At 39.2% G+C, this 27,661-nt stretch overlaps 1 protein-coding gene across 3 annotated transcripts in view; it reads left to right on the top strand.

The window, feature by feature from the left end:
- The window catches only part of Pcyt1b (phosphate cytidylyltransferase 1B, choline), a 90,225-nt gene that overhangs the window by 40,937 nt on the left and 21,627 nt on the right, over positions 1-27,661 (top strand). For 2 of the 3 annotated variants that reach the window (XM_051179270.1, XM_051179268.1), the window contains exons 2-3: positions 10,043-10,142; positions 15,860-15,976. In XM_051179270.1, coding sequence (XP_051035227.1) covers positions 10,043-10,142; positions 15,860-15,976 — 217 coding nt within the window. Of the gene's footprint in view, positions 1-8,753; positions 9,264-10,042; positions 10,143-15,859; positions 15,977-27,661 lie in introns of those variants that run through there. The other variant, XM_051179269.1, reaches the window with a different exon arrangement.

The raw sequence follows: 27,661 nt of genomic DNA, 5'->3' as shown, positions 1-27,661 counted from the left end.
GGCTCAAAATCACAAATAGACACCAGCTTCTGCCTCTCAAGCTGGGATTAAAGCCATGCACCATCACACACACTGGCCTAATTTTTATGTTTTTAAAAACTAAACTATCAAACCTACCACATTAGCCATCCCCCTCTTCTCCAATGCCTCCTGTATCCCCTTAAGCATGTTTCCCCCTGAACTTCATGTGCTTTTTTAAATTTTAAGCCCACCAAGTCCAGTTAGTACTGCCTGTATGGACACAGGTATGGGACCATTTGTTGGAGCATGAATAGGCTCTCAGGTGCTGCATCCCTGAAGAAAACTGATTCCCAGCAACCATTAACTGTCAAGAGCCCTCAGGTAGTGGTGGTACTTTGGGACTCCCTCCCTGATCCAGTTCATGCTTGGACTTTATCTGCCTTGATTTTGTATAGCTCTGTGCATAAATGCATAGTCACTATATGTTCAGTACTACAATAGCTCTCACATGTCCAGATGACTGCAATGAAGTAGTTGTATGGGTTTTTTTTTTTTCTCTAATGGAGTTCTTACAAGGCAAATCTAAATAAAGTTGCAAATGCATTTTTAAAAGATATTTCAGGTAACTTTTTAACTGTGCTGTATTGTTTTGCTTGTAAACAGCTTCAACCTACTTATTTGCAACAACAGAAAAGTACTCAAAGGACAGGTTATTTTCAGAAGAAAATACAAATGGCCAATAAACATTTGAAAATGTTCAATCTTTCTTATAATCAAAATAATGCAAATTGAAACAGCATGATGCCATTTTGGGTCTATAAAATTGACAAAGATGATGCTTAATACCATTTTTCATACATTGTAATGTGAGTGTAAATGATTCAGCTTTTGTAAAAAGCAATTTACCAATATATGTTAAAACATTCTTCAAATGTTTATCTTTAAAATGTTTATACCCCAACCTAAGTAATTTAGCTCCTAGGCATCTATCCAAAGAAAATAATCAGAGATTCATAATTATGCTTAGAATGTTACTTTAATTCAGAAAACATTTTTAAATTAACCCTCAATAATAGGGAACTATTTATTACATTTTAAGAAGATTTATTGTATTTTTAATTGTGTGTGTGTGTGTGTGTGTGTGTGTGTGTGTATGGGTAGGTGCATGTGTGTGCACAAGTGTCTATAGAATCTAGCAGAGGCTATCAAATTCCCTGCAGCTGTTGCTACAGGCTGTTATGTATTTCCTGATGTGAGTGCTAGGAAATGAACTTGGGTCCTCTGTAAGAGCAATGTGCAGTTTTAAACACCAAGCCATCTCTCTGGCTCTATTTATGATTTTTGTATTCATTGTAATATTTTATTGCCTTATTAAGTTGTTACTATGCATACATAGCAAACCAGAAAGGCTGGAAATAGACCTCAAAAGTGTTAGCAATGGTTGGCTCTGGAAAACAGAATAGTTGGAGACCTGTTTGCTTCTCTTAACTTTCCCTAGTTTTCTAAAATATATACTATGATGTTAAGCGATATGTATAGCATATTTTTACTATGTGCACTTTGTTCCTGAGTTTAATGCTTATTTCTGTCCTTATCAGTAAATTTTTTTTTATAAGTAAAATTTTTGTTCAAGACAGAGTTTCTCTTTGGCTTTGGAAGCTGTCCTGGAATGAGCTCTTGTAGACCAGGCTGTCCTCGAACTCACAGAGGGCTAGGATTAAAGGTGTGCACCACCACCTCCTGGCCCAGTAATCACCTTTTCCAGTTATCATTCAACAAGTATTTCTTAAGGACCTGCTCTACGTCAGATTTCCTTTTCTATCACCTTTGCCATCCAGAGAATGGTAACCCAGATGGTCCAGCTCTTCTGCCCAGTTCCTTTGGAATTATTCTAGCTCTTTATTCTTTCATATTTTGTATTCATTTAATTCCAAATGTTATTCATCCAAAGTCTATGTAAAATCTGATTTCTTATTACCTCTACTGCAGTGATTTTGTTTCTATCTTACATTTCTCAGCAGTTTTTTCTCAACATATCTACTAAAGTCCTGTTAAAGCATAGTCCAATCCAGGTGTGGTGCTGCATGCCTATAATCCCAGCATAGGAGAAGCTAAGGAAAGAGAAGCAAGAATTCAGGCAGCCAGCAGATAAGTAGTGAGTTCAAGGCCAGCCTGAGGTACATATAATCTTGTCTGAAAAAAAGAACCAAAAACCAAAGACTAGACAAATGAGTCACTGAGAAAGAGTGCTTGCTGCACAAGCATGAGAACCTGAGTTTTGATTCCAGCACCCGTGTTAAAAAAAAAAAAAATGTAGTCACATGCATGCATATACCCCAGTGATGCAGTGGAGAAAATATAGGAGGATTACTAGGGCTTACTAGCTGCCAGTTTAGCTTCAGTTTCAGTGAGAGACCTTGTCTAAAAGGAAAAAGGCAGAGTTCTGGAGGACACCCAACATCCTCCTCTAGCTTCCAGATACACACACATACAGGTATGTATGCCCATCCACATCTTCACACATACACCACACATACATAAAGATACCCACACCCACAGCTCCCCCACCACATACTTAATCAAAAACATCAGATCATGCTTGTTTGCTTGCTTCCCGCTTCTTTCTCCTCCTTTTCTACTGGGAATTGAATCTAAGCTCTTGCACACCCTAGACAAATACTACCATTGAGGTACATCCCAAGCCTCTTCTTACTTTTGTTTGGAGACAAGGTCCCACTAAATGACCCATGCTAACCTTGAAGTTACTCTGTAGTCCAGGCAGGTCTTAAACTTCAGCCTCCTGAGTAGCTGAAATTACAGACCTTTAAATTTTCTTTCTACCTCATTTACTCTTGAGCTTTCCTTACCTTAATTTTTTACATAGCATGTAAATCACCATTTAATACATTATATATTTTACATTCTTGTTGTTCATCATTATTGTTTAATGTTATGAGGACAGAACCTTTTTTTTTTTTTTATCTGTTACGGTCTCTGATATGACTTCAGAATCTACAACAGTACCTAGTACACACTAAGTAAGCACTACTCAAGTGGTATAAAATGTTGAACAAATGAATAATGGGTAGATATTATGACAGTGATTTAAATCCTTCAAAGGCACAAATGAGTTCTAAAACTTTCTTATAGTGATTATACCAGGTAGTTTACAGAGATAATAGATGCATAGCTCTTTCCTATAAGACCCACCCTCCATATTAAAGACAATTGACCCTTGATTAAATTTTCACAGAAAATAGATTTGTTTTTACACTTTGTAAATTACATGAGTATATCCTCATCATACGAACAAAGCAAAATAACAGCATATATCTTCTCTTGAAAGAGGCAGTTAAATGTCTGATGTTTATTTTTCTAGGCTAAATAGTACTTTCTATGATGGCAAGAATGTTCTCTATCTACACTGTCCAATATACCTATTGGCCATATATGGTTATTGGATACTTCACTTGTAGGTAGCATGACTAAGATTCTGTTTTAAATTTTGTTTCATTTTAAGTATCATGTTAGTTTAAATAGCCACATGTGAACAATGTCCATCCTGCCAGCATAATTTTTATATATTTCTATATCACTCTTTTCCCCTCTTTTTTTAATCATAAATGGTATTTCACAGTATTAACATGCATGTGTACTGTTTAGGGATTTTCATTGCGCATTCAGTGAAATATCTTAGGAATGATTCCTTGTTGGCATATCAGACCCACTCTTTGGAATGATGCCTATTACTTCAGTGTATATGCGTGTGCATGTACATGTGCATGCACATGCACTTGTGAAAGTCTTGATATGTAGCCCTATCTGCCCCTAAACTCCTACTTGACCTAATCTGTCTGGGAACTCATAAGCCTCCTGCCTCAGTCTCTTGAGTACTCTCTTCCATACCTGTCTATCTAACAGCTTTTATTCCAGGTAAATATTTGACAAGCCTCCATCAAAGAGATTCTACAAACCCAATGTCCAATAAACAATGTCCTTCCCTTTACAGAGCCTAAAAGGCTCTGTATGGCTTTCTTATGGCACTGTGGTACAGTTTCCATAACTGGAGCACATGTGACAAATGGGAAGCATTTTCACAAGAAGTGGTTGGGTGTTCTGGGATCTTAAGTTGAGCAGGAAGAACTTATACTGCAGCCTAGCACCAGTTCTGTGGGCTCGCAAGGCCCTTGTACATGTGAGGTTCAGGGCACTGGGCCAGGGCTTCTTATCCCTGGAAAGTCCTCACTCATGCTGAACAACAATCTCCTGTGCTTCTCCAACTTTCAATTTGGCCTATGGTTCTTCAAAGTGGTGAGGTCTATGGTTCTGATGACTCCCCCCACTATTCTACTCACTTAATTTCCATGATTTGTGTGTTGAAAAGAATGGGAATTTGATTACAAATATGAAGTGACTGGAAATTGTGCATGACTTTTGAACCACTATCTTCTGTTGTTCTAAAAGGGCTACTCTTCACTTTGGTAGATTGCTGCCCCAGAGTCACTTTTCTTTTCCTTCATGCCTTTCTTATTTGTTCCTTTATTTGCCTACCTGCTAGACATCTAGCATCACTTAATTGTGTAATTTGTGCCAATAAACACTAGAAAATGTGATCTGGGTATCTTAGAGTCAGTTCAAGCTGAGGTTTGCAGTGACTACATGTGAGATATGCTTCTCTAAGTTGGGGTAAGAATATTGGCCACATGCTTTTACTTCTTCAGTTAATTGTTTGGGTTTTGCCCTTCCTGGTTATCAGGAGTTTCAGTATTTTCTTTCTGGGATCTCCTCATCCTATCTAAGAATCTTGCGCATTTCCTTAGTTCAGAGAGAGCCCAAAAGGCAACTGAGTCTAAAAGATCAATTGATAATCACTATTGAAGACACTGGACACTGCACCTATCTTACAGAGTTGTTATACAAACTAAATGAGTAAATGTATTTGAATATATATATATATATATATATATATATATATATATATATATATATATATATTCATTCAAATACTTAGTTGTTTGACTGTGTTATTGAGCCAGACTTTTGTGTCTTACAAAAAGCCTATGTCTGGAATACATCAGAGTATACTAGTAAACATTTGGGCTTTGGTAAATACTGAGGAATAGGTAGGGACTTTGGTCCCTTTATAGATATCCAGATAGTTCAAAGACCAAGTTGGCCCCATCCTCCCTCCTCCTAGAAGACTCCAGGAATCTTATTTCCTAGTGTTCTGAGGTTGGTCCATTGCTTGTATGTGGAGAAAACAGAACTCAATGAACATAGATTCCTTAGTAGTCAAGTGATTTGTTCTGGTCCTGAAAAAGGATTTCTTCTTAATTGTAATCAAAAGTGTCTACCCTGAAAAAAATTTTACTTCAAGTCACAGGAGATAGTTGATATTTGCCAAGCCCTCACTAAGACTTGGTGAATATAGGATTTAATTTAATTAATTTTAATTTAAAATTTATTATTAGTAATTTTTTAGTATAGAGGTCATACCTGTAGAGGTCAGAGAACAACTTTGTGGAGTCAGTTCTTTCTATCTACCTTTATATGGGTTCCGGAAATTGAACTCAGGTTTCTAGGCTTGCATGGAAAGCACCTTTACACACTGAGTCATCTCATTGCTCCAATATATTGTTTAATTCTCAACCCAAGGGCTATTCTGTGTCACTTTGAAAGGAATTCACTTGTTTCTTTTTACACTGTCCCTGTTCCAAGTATAGCTGTCTGGGATATTACAGAAAATAACCCTTTCCATGACAACTGCTTTTACAAGGGCACACACAAGCACACTTACGCACTTCGGGATTCTGTGTGTCTTCTGTCTCTTCAGTTTTCTCGTCTTCTTACTTTCAGGTCATGAAAATCAACAGCAAAATGCACAGTACACATAAGCTCTATCTTCAGCTTTCAGTAAATATTGTTACTTAAAAAATTTCTGTTTTAAATGGCACACCTACTTAATGCTCCTTTGTTATGAAATAACAACAGTTTGTCTAATAAGTTTTGTGACTAGTACATAAAATATTTCTAAAGTTGTTTATTTTAGATCATTTTCTAAAGATTCACTGTTCGTGTACACATATAAATGAAACAGCTATGTATGGTGGCACATACATCTAATCCAAACATTTGAAGACTGAGGCAAGTGGTTTATGAGTTCCAGGTTAGCCTGGATTATATAGCAAGCTACAGCTAACCTAGACTATAATGATAGTCTTTTTTTATTTAAATTAGAAACCATCCTATTTTATATATCAATCCCAGTTACCTCTCCCTTCCATCCTTCCATGCCCCCACTGACCCCCATCCAATCCCTCCTCTGCTCCATAGAAAGTGTAAGACTTCCATGACGGATCATCAAAGTCTGTCATATCATTTGGGGCAGAGTCTAGGCCCTCCCCCATGTGTCTAGGCTGAGAGAGTAGCCCTCCATGGGAAATGGGCTCTCAATGTCCATTCCTACACTGGAGATAAATATTGATTCCACTACCAGAGGCCCCATAGACTGCCCAGGCCTCCTAACTGACATCCGTTTTCTGGGGAAGGCAAAGGACTCTATCTTTAAAAATCCCCACAATAACAACAATAAAATAGAACTAGTAGCTGGGTGTTGGTGGCACATGCCTTTTGTGGCACATGCCTTTAATCCCAGCACTCAGGAGGCAGAAGAAGGTGGATCTCTGTGAGTTCGAGGCCAGCCTGATCTACAGAGCTAGTTCCAGGACAGGTTCCAAAACAATACAGAGAAAGCCTGTCTCCAAAAACCAAAAACCAAAACAAACAAAACAAAACAAACAAACAAACAACAACAACAAAAACAGATCTAGGTAATGAATCATTAATAGAAAATATTCCCATTTGGGTCTGGAGAGATACAGAGCACTTGCTGCTCTCCCAGGAGGCCTAGGTTGGGTTTGCAGTACCCTTGTCAGTGGCTCACAACTGCCTGTAACTCCAGCTCAGGGGATTGGCTGCCCTCTTCTGGCTTCTGTGGGTACCCACATGCTTGTGACTTACACACAGACATGAGCATAAGCACATGCTGACTCACATAAACACACTCATTTGTAACCACTTTACTAATTTGGATTGTGTTGTCAAAATGCACTCAAGTCATTTTTCTTGTTTGTATGGAGAACTACACTATCTACATTATTGTATAAAAATCTGTAGTGCTAGGTGTGATATAATGAGTAAGGAGAGTAAATGTAGGTGCAATTTATTGGGTACTAGATAGAGTGTACATGTGATCTGTGCTTCTCACAACAGTCGTGCAAGATAGTTACCCCTTTCACAGATGAGGCTGAATTCGGATAAGTTAAAGAACTTGCTTTTAGGAACATACAAAGTCAAATAACTTTCTCACCACGTGCTTCGCTAATTCCTGCTAAAGAGGTAACATTGATAACCCATGACATTCCCTGCCACAACTATTGAACCCAAGAATATACCTGCCACAACTCCAACCAATTCTGGTTGTGTCCTATTTGAAAATATGAACTTAGCCAAAAGATTCTACTTTATGACATTTTTTTAATGGTACTGGGGATAATAGCCAGGGCCTTTCATGTATCAGGCCACCTACTATTATACCTCTGTGGAAGATTATGAATTCAAAGTCAGCTTGGGCTACATGGCAAGACCTTGTCTTTATACAAACAAACAAGCAAATAAACAAAACAGCCTTAAGGACAGCTTGTAAAGGGAGACTGAGGAAGCCATATATAAGCTGAAGTTCTGGGAAATGGAAGGTAAGCAGAGTCTTGACTGTGGTAGAAGGATGCAGAAGGATGGGGTTGGAGCAGAAGGAAGCACATGCTATAACAGCCAGGTTGGTACAGCATTCTTGGCATGCTGAGGCCACACTCTACCCATTTCCTCTTTCTACTCTCTGTGCCTTAAAATAAATCTCCCATCCCTTGAGCTAAGTTTAGTGAGTGTTTGTAACCAGAAGAGCCTAATTAAAGTGTATACTCAGTAAGTGCTACAAAGGATATTTGAACACTAGTCTTACAAACACAGATGGAACTCCTTTGCCACATTATACATGTTTCTCTGATCCTTTAGAGCCCACAAAGTCACCTCAATGTATCTGTGAAAAACAAAAACAAAAACAAAAGATGGAGTCACATTTCCCAATTCTTTTTCCTAAGGTTTGGTTTGCTTCCAGAGTCCTGAGGGTAGGGTAGGAGTTACAAAAGTCTCATGCAGCTAACTAGGAGATCTTTCAACAAAATTACAGCAGGATTCCTGCTTCAGAGTGGAAGGTATTTAAGACAGGGTTCTGTTTTTGTCTGTGTAGAGAACATGGTGTCTTAGAGAACATGGTCTCATCAAGAGCAGGGGCTAAGTTCCAGGCATCATGGTACAAGCCTGCTAGCCCTGCCCTTGGGAAGATGAGGCACGAGGATTCTGAGTTCAACTCAGCCTGGGATATACAACAAGTCTGTCTTAAAAAAAGAAAGAAAGAAAGAAAGAAAGAAAGAAAGAAAGGAAAAAATGTAAAAAGCCAAGGACTGGGCTAGTCTTATCTCTACTTCTAGCCTCAGATTTTAGTGTAGATAGCACTTGCCATATATTTGAGTGAATGAATGAGTGATTGAAGAAATAGGAATAAATGAATGGCAGAAGTAAATCACATCTCCTGTTCAAATGTGTAGATCCTTCTTCCTCAGTTAAATCTTCCCAAGTTAAGGAATAGCACCTGTCTCCATCTCTAATAAGCAATTCATGCAGCACTGTGAGTAATGTTTACAGTGACTAGTGAACCTTAGCTTTAAAACAACAACCCAGGATGATGTAGTGGTGACTGTGGTAATGACAGCTCAAAAACTGCAAATGGACAACCCTGGATTGCCCTGTTTACAAAAACACCACCCGCTTTGTCTTCTTCTGTCTGGAGAGAGTGAGGTTTTCATTTTAAGAGGCTGACTAAAAAATGCAGGGCCACTTCCTGGGCAGGCGTCCAAGTGACTACATCTTTCTCACAGCATTCCCCAGAGCGGCAGCCCAAGCTGCCTGGGGCGGGGCCTCTAGCCATTGGTAGCTCGGGAAGCTACCACAGGAGCAGTTATCTGCAGCCCGCCAGAATTACTGTGCTTTTAGGCTCTCTCCGGGTGCAGATATCAGCCTTGGCCTGTGCACTGAAGAGACATCAGCATTTGTCATTGGACAGGCTGGTGTGTGTGTGTGTGTGTGTGTGTGTGTGTGTGTGTGTGTGTGTGGTGTGTGTATTACAGGAGATGTCGTGCCACGCTTCCGAATATGAAGTTCCTTTCAGCCGAGTGTCCCGGGTATGGGTGAGTCTAAATATCTGAAGACTGCCCTTGTTGGTTGGGAAATGCTCAAAGCTGGGCATTATGATTTTTTCAAGGGCATGACTTAGCATATTTCTTAATCCTACTGAGCCTCGGTTGCCTTTTCTGTGAAATAGGCATAGGATGATGGCATCCTATGGAAGGATAGGAATATGTATGCAGCATAGTGTATTGGGATGCCAGACAGAGATGACAGTTCCAAAGCATTTCATCTAGCACTTGGCACATGATAGGCACTGTGCAGCTTGTTACTTCTTTTTTATTTGTTTTTATTTTTTAAGACAGGGTCTTACTATATAGTTCAGGTTGGCCTGGAACTCTCCATCATCCTGCCTCAGCCTGAGTGTTGAGACCGTGTGTGTGAGCCACCATGCCTGACTTGCTCTTAATATTCCTGATGCATCAGTTAAAGAGGAGGGGGAAGGGTCTGTGACAATGCTTTATTTCTAGGAGGATACTGTTGCTCTGGCAGGCCCATCAGATATATTCTACTTCTTCCCCTAACCCCTTGGGTCTCACTCTTTGAAGCCTGAACCATTGTGGAACATTGAGGAACTCACTCCATAGCTCAGGCTGGCCTGGAAATCTCATTGTGATCCCCTTGCCTTGGCCTCTGGGACTACAGGTGTGAGCCATCAAGGCCTGTTATATTATTCTTAGTCATACCTATCTGCCAAACAGAAAACTTTAAGGAAGGTTGATGTTGCTGAAAAACAGTTCATTAGAATGTATTCATTCCCCTTCTCTGTTTTCCCTTCTAGACCCTGACTGCACCAGCCCCATTTGCAGATGAATCCAGCTGCCAGTGCCAAGCACCTCATGAAAAACTGACCATTGCCCAGGCCCGCTTAGGAACACCAGGTGAGGCTGTTGTTATTTCTCAACTGTACTTTGTCTTGACACTTGAAGTATCAAAAAGCATTATGTGAGCAGTGCTCACTTTCAGAGTGGAATTTTGTGATTATAGCGCAATGCAAGAAAGGTGAACATTAATGTTGAGAACTAGTTGGGTATGGTAGCTTGCAACTGTAACCTCAGCACTGAGGAGGCTAAAGCAGGAGAACTACTATGAATTTGAGGCCAGCATGGGTTACGTAGGGAACATTCCAGAACAACCTGGGCTGCAGAGTGAGACCCTATTTAAAAAAAAAAGCAAAAAATAAAAACAGTAGTAATGTATACAAATCAAAGTAGCCAAGGCAAAAATGGAGGAGACTATAGGTGCTTAAACTCAAGCTATGCCATTTATTAGTTCTACAGACTCTGGCAATTCATGAATAAGATCTGGATTCATCTTCTCATTTGCAAAAGAGGAACAATGGTTTTTGTGACAGGTAGAGTCTGTTAAAAATACATTTCTCAAGGTGTTGAAGAACTAAGCCACTGTAATTGTTAACTATTCTGAAATGTCTTTATTTTTATGTTTTAAGTGAGACCTAAAAAAAAAACTGGATTCTCTTCTGGAAGTATATTCCTCCATTCATTCATTTAACAAATATCAGAAGACCAATGGGAAAGAGATGTAAAATGAAGTATAAAGTACCATTTCTCTTTCCCAAGGGCTTTCATGACAATTAAAGAGACTAGGCAATTAGACATGAAGAAAAAGCCACAGCCACATGTATGAATGTACAACACTGATGATAAGTGGCAGTTCAAAGAATGGCACATTTATATGGCCTGGAGAGGTCAAGCAAGACTTCAGGGAAGGAGCAGAACCTAGCTGGTTCTTTTGGGAGACGTTGTGGACCATGTCTATAGAACATAGCAAGTTCTTCTGGGAGGGTAGAATAGGAGCAGTGCAGGAAAGCACAGACATAGAGAGTTGTCTGGGAGTAAGTGTGGCTCATTCCAATTGGTTAGGATGGAGTACAAAATAAGACTAGAGTGAAATTTGAGGCATGGGATGGCATAACAGAGTGAACTCCTACTGCCACTACAAAACTCAACCAATCCAAGCTTAAAGGAATCCATGGGGCAAGGGGCAGTGTATTACTTAATAGTAGTAGGCATTTATTAAATGTGTACAAAGTGCTAAGGTCTTTATGTGTCTCCTGCCATTTTCCTCTCACAACTCAACATGGTCAGTACTTTCAGTCTTCCGCACGTAAGGAAAAGAAGGCTTAGAGAGTCTGTAAACTGAGCAAGGTCTTTCAGTTGGTGTCAGGACTTCTCACACTGGAGCCTGCATCACAATCGCCAGGAGGACTTGTGGACATACAGATGGCTGGGACTCCCTAACTGGAGTATCTGACTCTGTTCACATATGGAGTAGGACCCAAGAAGCTGCTCTGACAACTTTCTAGGTAATGCTGCTGCTCTAGGAACACCTGTTGAGTAAGCGAGCTGGGGTCTTGGCTCCAGAATGCTGTAGAGCTTGAGCCTCGGAACCATGATACTCAGCTTCCTCTTTAAGGACACCCCTCAAAAGCATTGAGGTCCTTGATCATTTTTATACATAAGTATGTAAGAATCATGTAAAGAATCACATGAAGGGACTGGAGAGCTGGCTCAGCAGTTAAGAGCATTTGTTGCTCTTCTAGAGGACCCAGGTTCAATTCCCAGCACCAACAAGGCAGCTCACAGCTAGCTGCAACTCCACTTCCAGGGGATCTGATGCTGTCTTCTGGCCTCCATGGGTACCTGCATGTACATGGTGCATATACAGACAAGCAGGCACACACACATATATACCTTCAATAAAAATAAGTATTAAAAAATCCTTAAGGAAAGAGCTTCCCTAGTCTCCCCCATTCCTCTGCCCTCAGACCAGGAATGAGGGATGGCCATCTGCATTTTTTGTTTTGGTTTTTTGAGACGGTTTCTCTGTATTGCTCTGGAACCTGTCCTGGAACTAGCTCTGTAGACCAGGCTGGCCTCGAACTCACAGAGATCCACCTGCCTCTGCCTCCTGAGTGCTGGGATTAAAGGCATGTACCACAAAAGGCATGTGCCACCAATGCCCGGCTGGCCATCTGCATTTTTAACAAACAGCCTGGATAATCCATAAATTGGTGGTCAGGGACCACATACTGAGAAATAACAGCCCAACAATAAAGTCAAATAACAGCCCAACAATAAAGTCAAGTGCTTTCTAAATGAAAATTCAGGTGTCTATTAGTAAGCTTTCTATCACTCTGATGAAATACCCAAGGGGGAGTTAGGAAGAGGAAAATTTTAGTTAGGCCTCAACTCCTTGTTTCCACCATCTCCCATTAGAACTGCTGCCTGGGAACCAAGCCTTCAATACACGATTTATGGGGCACTAGGGTGGGAATGGGGACAGGAGGAGTGAGATGAAGATCCAAATGAAAACAAGTTAGAAAACAGAATTGAGCTGAAGTTAAAGGATAAGCTTCATTCAGGTCTGAGCAGAAAAGGACATTAAGTTCTGTAGAAGTTAATAGGCAGCTACTCAATAGGCTGTCCTTCCCCCGATCTCATTTAAGCTTTGAAAAATCCCAGCAGACTAAAGAACTGGTGTCATAACTGGGTAGACAAATCCCTTTCACCTCAAACCCCTACTTTATGCAGCACAAGGGCATTCCCTGTAAAGTGCTGTCCTCACTTAGCCTTGAAGCTAAGTGAAGACACACACCACAGGTCCTGAGCATGTGAAGTTGTGTGAATACAGCAGAGAAACAATATTCCACTGTAACAATTTGCTCTGTGTTTGCAACTTCTGTCAATCCACAGTCTCCCTCTCTCTCTCCCTTCTCCCTCTCTCTCCCTTCCACTCTTCTTCCCTCCCTCTCTGCCCCTCTTTTTCCCCTCCCCCCCCCCTTGAAGAGACCAGGAAATCAGGTTCCTCTCTTTGCCCTGTAGGAGTTTCCAAGTCTGGAAATTGCTGACACTTTACAATTTAAAAAGTGATCTGACTGCTAAATCAACTATGCAGATAGTCTTCAAATTTACTAAATAGCCTTTTCCCCAGTAATTATGTCATCTTTCTTTACTTTTCTTCCTCTCTGCTTCCTGAATTCATTTATCCTGATCACCTCTGAATCATTAACAAAAACTTCCACAAAACTGCCATCTGCTTTCTTGTGGGATTTATATCTTAAAACACATTTTCCTCAATTGAATTGCAATTGAATAAGAGCATTGAAATCCAAGATCCCTCATTAGAGAGTTTGTTATTTCAGAGCATTTTTCTGTTTACTGCGACTTATTTAGAATACAGTATAATCCCGTGAAAGCAATTCTGTTTGTTCAAAATAGTATATAATTGAAAACAGTTTAAGTTATCAATCTGACATAAAAATCTCCATATTTTTTATTGGAGAAATTTAATTTATTAGCAACATTGTTCCATCTGAATCTATTAATGTAATGTTTCTTTATGTTCTAAATTAATGAGGTTGGGTTGCATCAATAAATAATCACAATTTTAAATCTAAATCCAAAATCATTTAAGTTTTCAATTCTCCATTTTTCAGTGTGTGGTGCTGAAGTTAGAACTCAGACCCTTGTGCATGCTGAGCAAGCACTCTACTATGAGGCCATACCCCATCCCCTAAATACTTCATTTTATAGCATTAATATAATACATGCATATATTTTAAAAGTCAGTAGGATTCTTAGGTTTATACAGAAAATCAGCATGCTGGTGAGATAATTCAGTGGATGAAAATATTTGCTGCACTATCATGGTGACTGACTTTGAGTCCTAAAACACAAAAGGAGTGAACTTCTCTGAAGTTATCCTCTGATTTCCACATGCATACCTCGCATACATGCATGCATGTTCTCTCTCTCTCTCTCTCTCTCTTTGTCTCTCTCTCCTTCCCTCCCTTCCTCGATCCCTCCTCCTCCTTTTCCTCTTCCTCTTCCTCAGCTTTCAGAATGCAGATACCAAATAACAACAACCCTCTTCCCCCATTTGTGCCCACATTACACACTACATTGGTGAAACCCAACCACTCAGCATTCCCTTCTGATTAGAATGAAATGGGTCTCTGGTCTGGCTCAGCAATAGCATCCTGAAGGACTAGAAAGGACTAGAGTATGATTGGATGTTTCTAACCCAGAGCATCAACACTATATACAAAATTGATATATTAACTGCCTCCTTTTTTTGGCCGCATGCTCGCTCTTATACCTTTTACAATGGTATGTTGGGAAACATTTTGCCTTCTGAGATGAAATGAGCCTTGCTTTGTAGCATTTGACTATGTCTGGAGTGAAACATCCCCATCACAGTTCACTTTGGCCACCAAGGAACTTAAAAATGAGCAGCAATTTGAGCATTGAGTAGCTACCAAAGTATCACTGTCTTTGAGAACAAGACTCGGAGTTTTCTTCAGGCCCTTCAATTCCTGAGGCCTTGATGTTCCCAAGTATGTGATAAAGAGTAGGGACTTTAAAAGCTATATCCAAATAATTGTGGCTGTATGTGGTGGCACACGCCTTTATCCCAGCACTTGGGAGACAATGACAGGCACATCTCTGTAAGTTCAAGGCCAGTCTGGTTTACATAGTGAGTTCCAAGCCAACCAAGGCTACATAGAAAGATCCTGACTTTTAAAAAATTAACATGAAAAAGAAAGTTTGTAGAGGAAGATTAGAAGCCTGTTCTTACCCTGGCATTGCCATCATACAAGGAACAGAGCCTGTATAAAACAAAGCCTCAGATACAAATGGGAGGGTAGAGAACCTCAAAAAGACCCCATGCTGCATGGCTGGATGCTTTTGGGTTTCTATTCAGATCACTAGCTCACTTCCATTCTTTTTTTTTAAGATTTTATTTATTATGTATGCAGTGTTCTGCCTACAGGCTAGAAGAAAGCACCAGATCTCATTACAGATGGTTGTCAGTTACCATGTGGTTGCTAGGACTTGAACTCAGGACCTCTGGAATGGTAGCCAATGATCTTAACCTCTGAGCCATCTCTCCAGCCCTTTACTTCCATTCTTTTGTTGTTGTTGTTGTTTGAGACAGGGTCTCTGTGTAGCTTTGGACCTGTCCTGGAACTTGCTCGGTAGACAAGGCTGGCCTGGAACTCACAGAAATCTGCCTGCCTCTGCTTCCCCAGTGCTGGGATTAAAGGCATGCCCCCCCATCCCCTCACTTCCACTCTTGAGGATGAGTTTTCCTTTCTTAATAATCATCTATTTCTAGTCCCTGCCTCATTTAAAAGGCATGACTATTTCTCCATCCATCTTCATGGTGGCTGCCAGGATTTTCCCCTAAACTCTGCATTGTCCTCAGGTCTCCTTTTGAGTCCATTTCTAAATTCTTTAATTAACAAAATGAAGAGCTCTAAAAGGGAACCTCAGTTTTCCCAGTAACAGGTACACTCCACTGGTTCAGACATCTAAGTGAAGAGAACTCCCAGTGCTCTGTATTTGTTTTCCTTGTTATGTAACATGGTGTGTTGTATTGTTGAAATTTTTTGTTGTATTTTGACAACCTTATAAGAGTCTATTTTTAAAAAATCAGTTTCATGCACTAATGTTAAACTGATAACATGTGGATATCGTATCTTCTGTAAGTAAACTTATGGCACTGTAATGATAGAAGGTAATGGGGCTTCCTTATTCTGCAATTGTGTTAACTGTGTCTCTTTCTTCTACAGTTGACAGGCCTGTTAGAGTGTATGCAGATGGAATATTTGACCTCTTCCACTCAGGTCATGCAAGGGCACTTATGCAAGCAAAAACACTGTTTCCCAACAGCTACTTGTTGGTAGGAGGTAAGAAGTGCATTTTCTTTGTCCAGAAACTCCCTTATAATATGCTTACTGAAAAATATCCCTTTCAGATATCTATCAATAAAGTCTGACATTGTTAATGTTTCCAGTTCAGCCTATACCACCTCACTTTAAATTCAAAATGACATTTAAAACCATAGGAGAAATTACATTATGGGATTGTGTAACATTGTACCAGAGATGGGGGGTGGGGAAAGAGACAGATTAATGATAGCACCAAGGGTATCCACCTCACATATTCCATTAATGCTTTTCTCCTGCTATATGTGACACGATCCTAAAATTTTCTAGAGGATCAAGGAAAATGCAATATCACTCTGATTTCAAATCTTGTAGAACTAAAGGGATGATTGGCGGTACACAAGGTCATTATCTATTTTATTTGTGTGTGACTTGTAGCACTTAGGAACCTACTATGCTAATATGATAGGCCTAATTGTTTATATAACCAAATACATCGTGATAAAGAAATGAAGAATTATACGTCCAGCCCATCTTGGTTCATAATGAAGGAGCTGACTTATTTCCCAAGAGTATAGAAAGAGAAACATGGTCTGGTGTAGACTAATGTTTCATCTTCCAGAAGGCTTACCTATTCCAGTTTTGGTGAAAATATAGTACTTGAATGTGGAGACATGCATGTCACTTTGTAGCTCTAGAAGCAGTACATCCATCCACTGTGATTAGTTTCAAATTTATCCACTGGGATCAGTTTCTGTGGTGCCACACTGGACTAGGCACCATAAACCTTGAGATCCCTAAGGGGGGAAAATGCACAGCCAGGACATTCCAGTATCTAATACCATGTTATATTCTATAAGTATTACCAAAAAAACAAAAACAAAAAAAAAAAAAAAAAAACATTTTCTGGAAATTTCAGAGGGAAAACTTGCAGATTTTGCTAAGGGTGGTAACCATGTGACTACTGGATGAAGTTCTTTGAGAATGACATGATAGTAAAAGCAATGCCTACTAAGCAAGTAATATGAAGGGACCCAAAGGAGAAACTATTTCTTGCTCACTTCCTTTTATCCTGTCTCTAGAGTGAGTACTGCCACCTGCAGTTTTCTGGGTGACTGGAGACCTGGGAAGACCTCTGCAGCATGTGGACTTAAGCCATTTAGGCGATCTCAGCTCAGAGGTCGTTTGGTATGGGCAGGTCACAATTAACTATGTGACTCAGCATTTCTTCCCTCCCTCCCTCTCTTTCTTTCTGTGAATTTTTTTCCCTTTTTTAATTTACATTTGAAACAAGGTTGTTTTACATGTCAATCCCAGTTCCCTCACCCTCTCATCCTCCCCCTTTGCCCCCAACCCCCATCCCATCCCCTTTCTGATCCTCAGGGAGGGTGAGGCCTTCCTTGGGGGATCTTCAAAGTCTGTCATATCATTTGTAGCAGGGCTCAGTCCCTCTCCCATGTGTCTAGGCTGAGAGAGTATCCCTCTATGTGGAATGGGCTCCCAAAGTCCATTCGTATACTAGGGATAAATACTGACCCACTACCAGAGGTCCCATAGACTGCCCAGTCCTCCCAACTAACACCCACATTCAGGGGGTCTGGGTGACCCAGAATTTTCAACTCTCACATGGGTCCACATGAGACTGGGCAAGTTGTCACATTGCATTTTACTGCCACTGATACCTTCAGGTTTCTCCCTGTGGATTTCTGGTCCCTCCCTCCCTTCCTCCCTTCCTCTCTCCTTAACTCTTCCTTTCCCTCTCTTCACTGTGTGTGTCTGTCTCCCCATCTTCCTTTCTCTTCCTCCCTTTAGTAGCAGTTATTTCTTCCTTTTTATTTTTTATAATGGTGTAGTGACATTTAAGCTCTTTAACTTGCCACATCAGAAGCCAGAAGTATAACACTGAAAATTATACCCAGATATGCTGGTGCATAACTGTAATCCCAGAACTGGGGAGGACAAAGTAGGAGAATCATGAGTTTGAAGCTATCCTGGGCTATGTAGCAAGTTCCAGACTAGTTTGAGCTACACAATAAACACTGCATATCTAAAAACAATGAAATTAGTTAAGTAAAATTGTTTCTCAATCACTTAAATGCCTCCAGTAGCATCTAAGAACTTTGAAATGTGCCATTATAATTTGCACAAACACCTTTTAATTTTTTAATACTTTATACATTTCCCCCTTTCTCATCAAATTTGTTCTTGCCTATAAATTTCCTAGTGTGATACTTCAGTGCTTGTAAATCTTTTAGTTGCTTCTATCATAGTATCTAAAAAAGAGAACTATACCTGTAAATCAGAACACAACCAACTACCACATTATGTATTTTGATAAGTGATTGTTAAACATAAAGATAAATTTGATCAGCAACTTCTCTCTTAATAAAATGACTAGGATATCTGTAGTGAGTACTGACATAAATATCTGTTCACACAAATGTACAGGTGGGAATGGAAGCAGTTAGTTAAAGTGACATCACCCAATTTCTCCAATTCTTTCTGAATTATTCGCCCTAACTCACAAAACCAATTTATTATTATTGCCACTAAAGCAGTCTTATTTGATAAGATCTTTTGCACAAAATGGATTGAAAATGGTTTGTCCTACAAAGAGATTTGTTATGAGCTTTTAGAATCATTTGTTCTTTCCCTTTCTGGGAAATTATAACAAAATGTTTTATCAAGACTTATAAGATGGCTCTTAATTATCACCCTTACTTCTTACTTGAAAGCAACCTATTCAAGAAGGTACATGCAAGACAAGAAGGGAAATGGAAGTATTGGTAATTCCATTACACCATTGCCAATCCAACAATTTCTGAAAAAAATGTTGTTGGCATTTACTTCTAAAATATTTTTTAAAATAAAGTGTTGGGGCTAGAATTTTACCTACAAGATTTGCAGAACATACTTTCTAACTTAATTAGCAAAATGACTATAGATGGATTTTTCTTTGTGTTGCCAGGTCACAATTAATGACATGGAAACTTACTATTAATTATGAAAGTGTGGCTTCACCTTAGGCTTTTCCCCAACTAGCTCTTATAATTTAATTAACCCATATTTTTTAATCTACATTTTGCCTCGTGGCTTGGTTACCTCTAATCTGCACCAAATACCTGAATTCTTTAGACTCTCATTGGCGTCTTTCTGCTTCTCTTCTTCACAGAGTCCTCTCTGTCCCCAGAAATCCTGCCTAGCTATTGGTCATTCATCTCTTTATTAAGCCAATCACAGAAATATATCTTCACAGAGTACACAAATATCCTACAGCCAAATACTTATTGTCAGATTTACTAAAACCCGGAAAACAAAAAAAGGCTTTTAATGCAACTATATTAAAACAATTCCAGGAAGCTTTATGAAAAATACTGAGAAATGATCATAAAACACGTTTTTTAAAATATAATCATCCAAGATTAAAATAATAAAATGCAACAAATGTTATAAATAAGACAATGAGCCATTATCCTTAATTTGTTGCAATGTGGTGCAATTCACAGATAAGATTATAGGGTATTTAAGAAAAGAAATATGGATTTTCTTTTTTAAGAATTATTTTCCTATTTTTAATAATGTGCATATGTGTGTGGAGGGGAAGTATATGCATATGAGTGCAGGCACCTGTGGAATCAAGTCGAAGGTATTGTATATCCCTAGACCTGAAGTTACAGGTGTTTGTGAACCAGGTTGTAAGCCACCTTGATGAGGGTGTTGGGAACTAAAATCAGGTCCTCTATAAGAGCAGTACTTTGTCTTAGCTGCTAAGCCATCTCTCCATCCTGCCCCCCCTCCTTGAGACAATCTCACTTGAGAAAGAAATTGGTTTTGGGAGACAGTTTCTCTGTGTATAGTCCTAGCTGTCCTGTAATTCACTCTGTAGCCTCAAACTCAGAGATCCACCTGCCTCTGCCTTCCAAGTGCTGAGATTAAAGGCATGTGCAACCTCCACCCAGCGAGAAATACGTTTTCAAAATGCATATTATTCTGAGCTAAGCATGGTGGCACATACCTTCATTCTCAGCACTCAGTAGGCAGATGAGTCTCTGAGTTTGAGGCCAGCCGGGTCTACAGAGTGAGTTCTAGGACAGCCAGAGTATGTTGCACAGAGAAACCCTATCTCAAAACAAACAAATAAATTAAAATAAAATAAAAGGCATGTTACTAATTCTTTAAATAGTGTGTGTGTGTGTGTGTGTGTGTGTGTGTGACTCTGATATTTGGCTTTCAGGAATAATTGCATAAAATCAAATATAAAAATCATAGATAACTCAATTATTAGTAGGTACCATGAGTAAAAGTTTCCATTGTATTTAAAGAGAAAAAGAGACATTACTAAACAACAATTGTAGGTAACTTTGTTTTATGTCATGAGGAGGTAGAAAACAAACATTTTGGAAATTAGATATGGTCCATCTGTGAATGAAATATTTTATGATGGGAATCTATAAGATAATTCTCATCTTCCTTTAAAATAATGCATGTAAAATACAATGTAATGCATATAAAAATAATGTAAATGTTTTACCTAGGCCTTTATTCCAATGTATCTTAAAAATTTTTATAATCCTGGAAAATATTCCAGATATATTTTTGAGATGCAGCAGTACCAGCCTATACAGCTTTAGCTTATTAAAGTGATTTTGAAGTGAATAGCTGGAAAAAATGCTTACTCTTAACTACAAGAGAAAAGCCATTTTTAGGATTCAATATGAGTGTTGAGAATAGCTGGAAAAATGCTTACCCTTAACTACATGAAAAAGCTATTTTTCGCATTCAATATTTCTTTCTAGTGCTCCTTTTACTTTGAATTCCTAGACCTTGCCCCTCAAGATCCATGTGTTCTTTGATAATACACGAGAGAGGCAGAAGCAAAATTGTTAGGCCAAAATTTGCATCATTCTCTATTCTACTCTGTTTGGTTCCTAACACCAGCTTTTAGCTGTAACAGAAGTGTGTGTATAGCAGGGTAAGACAAGGAGGCACTAGAGCAGTGGTTCTCAACCTGTGTGCCGCAACCCCTTTGTGAGTGGAAGGACCCTTTCACAGGGATTGCACAGCAGATATCAGATATTTACATTGTGATTCCTAACAGTAGCAAACTTACAGTTATGAATTAGCAATGAAAATAACTTTGTGTTCAGGGTCACCATAGCATGAGGAACTGTATTAAAGGCTTGCAGCACTGGGAAGGTTGAGAACCACTGCCCTACAGGTTCACGATGCCCTACATGATCTTTAAGATTTGTGTTTAAAGTGTTACCCCTCACCCTGTGCAATGTTCATAGTGCAGTTTGCATGGTGCCTCTTTTGGAAACTGCGATGAGGGCAGTTTCAGATATAAAGGCTTTCTCTGGCATATCAAGTTTAAGAATTTATACTGCTAGAATTTGAGGTTCTGGACATTTGTTCTTTTAAAGCTCTCTGTTTTCAAGTACTCTCACCTCTGCATGTCCTTGGGGCTATGTGTACCCAGTACAAGGAGATCTTTGTTTTTTGAGTGTCACAAGCTAACTTAATAGCAGACAGCTCTAGCATGAGGAAAGTCAGGACACATTTAAAGAAAAGCTATTCTGTCTTATTAGTTGAATGGGTGACTCTCAAGCTTATGTATGAACAAATAAAAATGTTTTTGCTGAACTAAATGAAGGGTGTGTCATACTAATTACATCTAGAGGTAGATTCACTGTAAGAATTCCTCTGGATGATGCTAAGTTTTCATTCACAAAACCACTGTTGTTTGTCCATATACATGGACAGGTTCTTGGTGGAAGTCTTTGGTGTTCAACAGAAATTATTTAGTGGTGTGTGTGTATGTGCAAGCGTGGGCATGTGTGGAGGTCAGAAAATTCTTGAAGGAGATGGTTCTCTCCTACCATATAGGTCTCAGGAATCGAACTCAGATTGTCAGGCTGGCTGCAAGTGCTTTTACCTGCTGAGCCATTTCACTGGCCTCCAGAAAAACTTCATTAAAGGACCAGAAACTAGAAGTGCTGTGGTTTACTTTTAATCTTTAGTACAGACACCTCCATATTTCCATTACCATGACAATATTTGCATGTATGATTTTTAAGCATGCAACCAGTAATGATTTAAAATGTCTTTCCTGTACACTCTTACCATGTTGGCAGCATTTTAATGAACTAAGAATATCTACTTACAAAGTACTTTTTAAAATCCATTTTAATACTAAGGTGCAGATCAAGAAAATGAAATTTTTCAGCAGAAAGGATTTTTTTTAAGCCTAAACATTTTTTCTCTTTGATTTATGTATTTTTTTATTTTATGTGCATTGGTATTTTACTTACATGTATCTCTCTCTGTGTGAAGGTGTCAGATCCCCTTAAATGAAATTATAGACAGTTGGTAGCTGCCATGTGGGTGCTGGGAATTGAACCTGGGTCCTCTGGAAGAGTAGTTGGTGCTCTTAACCACAGAGCCATCTCTCCAGCCCCAAGCCTAAACATTTTTAAAAGGATAAGTCTCAACAACACCTACCTGTACCTCAAAGGTAACAAAACAACAAATATTGTACAATTTACTACTATGATGGTAACTTCTAGTACACTAGATGTATTAGTTCACAAACTTGGGCTTATGCTTTATTGTATTTCTATGAATTAAAAGTAAGTATTCCTGTAAAGCTGAGGGGATGGGTCCATGGTAGATCACTTGTCTAGTATACACACGGCTCCAGATTTGAATTGTCACATGAAAATATAGGCAACACTGAAAAGAGTTCTTAAAAAAACAAAAACAAAAAACAAAAACAAGTATTCCTAAGATTCCATTTTGCATGACAGATGGGAAATTCAATGTTTCTCCTTATTACTTCAAATGCCCTCAAATGTCTGAAACATCTGTAAAAAGAGGAGAGGGGCTTCCTACTCCTCTCCTTCTCCACTGTCCTTTTCGTCCAATGCCATATCATTGCCAGCAGAGTGTGAAGTCATTGCACCTTTTTCAGCTCAGGGACTTGAGGTCTGCACCCAGATGTGATTACCAATTACTACAGATATTCATTCCTCATCTCGTTTAAGGTTCTGCCACTAGTCCTGCTTCCTGTGGTTTCCACAGACATTTGGATTTTTGCCCACTCCTTGAAGGAATCTTCTCCTTTGTTATCTTCTCCTTTATACAAGTTTCTCAAGGAGCTCTAGCCAAGAAGCAAAGTGTCTACCAGCATCTTCAACATTAGCACTTCTACCAACAAGGAGTTGGTAGCAAGAACCCCAGACAAGCAATTGGAATTAAGGGAAAGACAACACAAAGCCCAAAGGAGTATTTCCACCAACACCCTATATTATTATAAGTACTAATACATGGCTAATATTTTAAAGCATTACTCTTTATTCATGTGGCTCATCCAATTGAATTCTTAAAATGTCCCCCTATTTCAAAGAGCAGACAATCAGAACAGCTGTCCCAGGAAAAGAAGAGCAGAACTGGGATTAGAATCTGATTCTTTGTTGTCCAAAAATTTAAGTCCTATGTTAGTTTTTCTCTTCTGCAGGGTGCTTCACTTTGAGCACACCGAGCTGCCAGGATAGGTTAGTTGCAGCCTAAGCTCCCAGAGTATGCAATGAATTCATCCACGGAATACCACTGCTTGGAGTTCTCCATCTGCTTGTCAGAGTGCATTTGCCAAGACTCAGTAACAACAATGCTGCTTTGGGAGTAATTAATGTTTAGACAATGCGGGTCAGCATGTTCAGCTGCTTCTTGAGGTCACTCCTGAGTATGAAAGGAGCTATGTGTTAACATAAACAGGATGTTTGTTTTCTCTGCAGCCTATCAGGAGGCCGGTATCTTGGTCATGTAAAAGTCATATGAAACTGCTCAGGAGCCAATTCAGAAAGGGGAAGCATATAGGTTGGACCAAGTTTTATGCTCTCTGAAATATAAAAATGACAGATCTGAAATCCACTTCTACTCAATATGAATCCTGATGTAGTATCGTAATAAAGTTCTGACAGGCCATCTATAAACTCCTCGATCTGTTTTTAAATAGACTAATATGGCCCATAAATGGCTACTATTTATGGAATCAAAAGCTGACACAACCAATGAATCATTGCATAGTCAATATGGCCCTACTACCTGCCCTGCCTCTGACCATGATAGATGATTTAGAGATAAGTAGACAAGTAGGTCTCTTTAGTCAAGCTGTTCATATTATGCCTCGGGAGACTTACAAATGTTACAAGCATCAGAATCACCATGAAGTTTGTCAAAGACAGAGCTGTGTGGACTTCACCAGAGACCCACTGAATCAAAACCTCAAGGAACAGAACACACACACACACACACACACACACACACACACACACACACACACACACACTTTTTTTTTAAAATTCATTATATTTATTTAACTATTTAAAAGGGTGCTACCTCTAGGTAATGCTGGCCAGATAAAGAACATTCCATGATACATGCAACTGAGGCAAAATACTACAACAGACAGCCATTATAGACCGGTTTTCACTGCAGGTGAAATTTATCAGGAGTAAAGATGAGTTTTTTAAAACTAAAAGCATTGATAACATGCACATTGTTTCCCCTTTGATTGGAAGGGCTCTAAAATTCTGCACACACTGACAAAGGAGGCAATAAAGTTACATAGGTGCCGCCTTGCTAACTGCTTCTACTTCATGTCCTCCACTGCACACAATTTTCTAGATTGCACCATGGCTTTGATGCCTGCGTACTGTAAGTGACTTAAACAAAGTGGTTTTGGTAAAGCTGACATTGACTCCTGTGTGATCTTAAAAACAGAGAAAAATGGCTACAAGAGCCATTGTGAGGTAATGTGAATTAAGTGATTGCACACTTGTTTTTCTTTTGAGATAGGGTCTCACTATGTAGCTCTGGCTAGACTAGAACTCACTATGTGTACCAGGCTGACATGGAACTCATAGAGATCCCCTTGCCTTCAGAGTTCTGGGCCTAAAGCTGTGTATCACCATGTACGATTCAAACATCTTTTTATTAACAAGCTCTTTGAATGATTCAGCTATGTAGTTGATGTTCTGATAATTTAAACTGCCACAACAGAAAGCACCTCAGAAAGCATTTATTAAAGATGTAAATATAGGAATGGAAAGATGGTTCAGAGGTTAAGAGCACTGGCTGCTCTTCCAGAGGTCCTGAGTTCAATTCCCAGCAACCACATGGTGGCTCACAACCATCTGTAATGAGATCTGGCGGCCTCTTCTGGCGTGCAGGCGTACATGCAGGCAGAATACTGTATACATAATAAAATCTTTTTTAAAAAGAAAATATAAATATATAGGAGCTATATAGTTTTTGTGTGTACCTACAGATTCATTAGTCTCATGTGCATATGTGGTCTCAAAGTGTACTTGCTGATAAAAATTTATTGACTAATTTAAAATAATAATCAACATTTATTGAGCATCTTTATGCATCAGATACTATTATTTCACTCAACAAGTCTTCATTAAGAACCTACTGTGGGGGGGGGGCTGGAGAGATTGCTCAGTGGTTAAGAGCACTGACTGCTTTTCAGGAGGACTCGGGCTCACGTCCCAGCACCCATATAGCAGCTCACAACTATCTCCACTTCCAGGGGATCTGACACCAATGCACATAAAATTTAAAAAAAAAATAAAAAGAGAATCTACTATGACAAGGTACTATTCATCAGAAAATGAAAACAGTCACACTGGCCATGGGGGCCTATAATCCCACAACTTAGAAAATTGAAGCAAGTGGATCTCAAGTTAAAAGTCAGCCTGGGCTGAGTCTATACATTGACTCCCCATCTCCAAAAAGTACAGTCTATACAATTATGTGCACTGCACAATACTTGGAAATGATAAGATACAACTATCTTATTGGCTTAAATATTTATTATACTATACTTTTTTGTGTGTTTGAGGCAGGGCTTTATTATGTATCCTAGACTGGCCTCAAATTCATGATCCTCCTGCCTCAGCCTCTCTGGTTCTGGGGTTGTAAGTATTTACCACCAAACCCTTGTCATGCTCTATTTTCTATTGTTAATCTTGAGTATAGCTACTTATTTAAATAGCTTACTGTAAATCATTACTCTATCTTACATGGGTATCCCTGTGCATCTTGTATTTACTGTGTCTCTTGGTTGAATCAAAAGGCAACATCTAGTTATGGACCTGTACCACCTAAGTTTGTATAGATGCATGCTTCACTGTTTGCTCACTCATGAAATCAACTAGCAAAGCACTTCCCAGAACTTGCCCTTGTTATTAAGGGACACATGACTATTATTGACATAATACTTGGGTATATTTATTAACTACAATTTGATGTTTTGATCTATATATACATGATAGAAATCAAGGTAATTATATAGTAATTTTATCCATATGATGACACATCCACCACCTCACTGGTTTCACTTTGTTGTTGTGAGAGTGTTTAGAATCTGTTTTAGCACTTTTCAAGTAGACCAAGCTTTATCATTAAGTGGTCACCATGCAATGCACTAGATCACTAAAGTGTATTCCTCCAGTCTGACTGAAACTTTGTAGCCTTTGACCGAGAACACCAAGGCCAATAGAATATTTCCATAAAGATAACTTGGTTATTAGATGTTTGAAGGAGCTCTAAAGGCAAGTCTTCTGGATGCTGAGCATGTCAGTTGGCTATACTTACTCTATGGCCAGATTTGGTTCAGGGGACGGAACATAATTTAGTTCCAGAATAAAAGAGGATAGTCTTGTCTATAAATGCTACCTTCTTTCCTTAATATCTGAGAGTTTGCTATGTGTACATAATACTCCAAGGGGGGGGGTCTCACTGCAAAAAGTGGTAAGGGCAGCTCTTACCAGGTTCAACAAGATGCTCAGCAGGATCTGGGTAAATAAATAATGAAGGTATAGGGACCTTTCTTCCTGGCTCACAGGGAACACGAGGAAATCTGCTGTAGCCAACCAAAATGTAGGCGAGTAAGTATGACTTTTGCTTAGTTCATTTTAGAACACTTTCAAGTAAATTAAATAAAAAAAAAAACCCTCCTTTCCTGTCTGAAGTATTTAGAACCTGAGATCTTGACAGGACAGGACGTTATGGGAAGGTTCTGTTCTCTCATCTCTTCATTGTGTGGCCTAATGTGTAATAACTGAATCTCTATCCAAGAAATAGATCTCTCTCTCTCTCATCTATCTATCTCTATTTATCTCTCTCTCCCCTCTCCCTCCCTCTTCCCTTCCTCCGTGTGTGTGTGTGTGTGTGTGTGTGTGTGTGTGTGTGTGTGTGTGTGTGTCTGCTAACTGGGTTACTAAGTACAATAATTTTGCAAAAGAATTGTACAGTGGAGGCCTCATGGCTCCTCTCTTTTTGTTGTCCCTTATCTGGCTTCATCTGGTCATTTCACTTTTGAATAACACTCACCAAATGGTGAGCCAGGAGGATGAAAAGATAGGAAAGCCACATTAGATAGTATGCAGAATAATTTTGATAAAAGCCTCAGAAGAGAATGCAGTTAATTAACAGTAAAATGAAACTCTGAATTGCTAGTGGATTTAGGTTTGTTCTCCCCTCATAATCCTTTGTTTCTATAAAAACAAAAACAAACAAACAAACCCTAAGCTCAATGGTGCCAAGTACCTAGTAAAAGCACACTCCTTTTGTTTTGCCAAAGAGACCAGGTCTACCACAGGTGGGTTGCAACAGTATTTAATACATTTGCCTGTTTCA

Source organism: Phodopus roborovskii, unplaced genomic scaffold, assembly GCF_943737965.1.
Source record: "Phodopus roborovskii unplaced genomic scaffold, PHOROB, whole genome shotgun sequence".
Classification (NCBI taxonomy): Eukaryota; Metazoa; Chordata; class Mammalia; order Rodentia; family Cricetidae; genus Phodopus; species Phodopus roborovskii.
The sequence above is the reverse complement of the archived record's forward strand: the minus strand, read 5'-3'. Positions and strand labels throughout refer to the sequence as shown.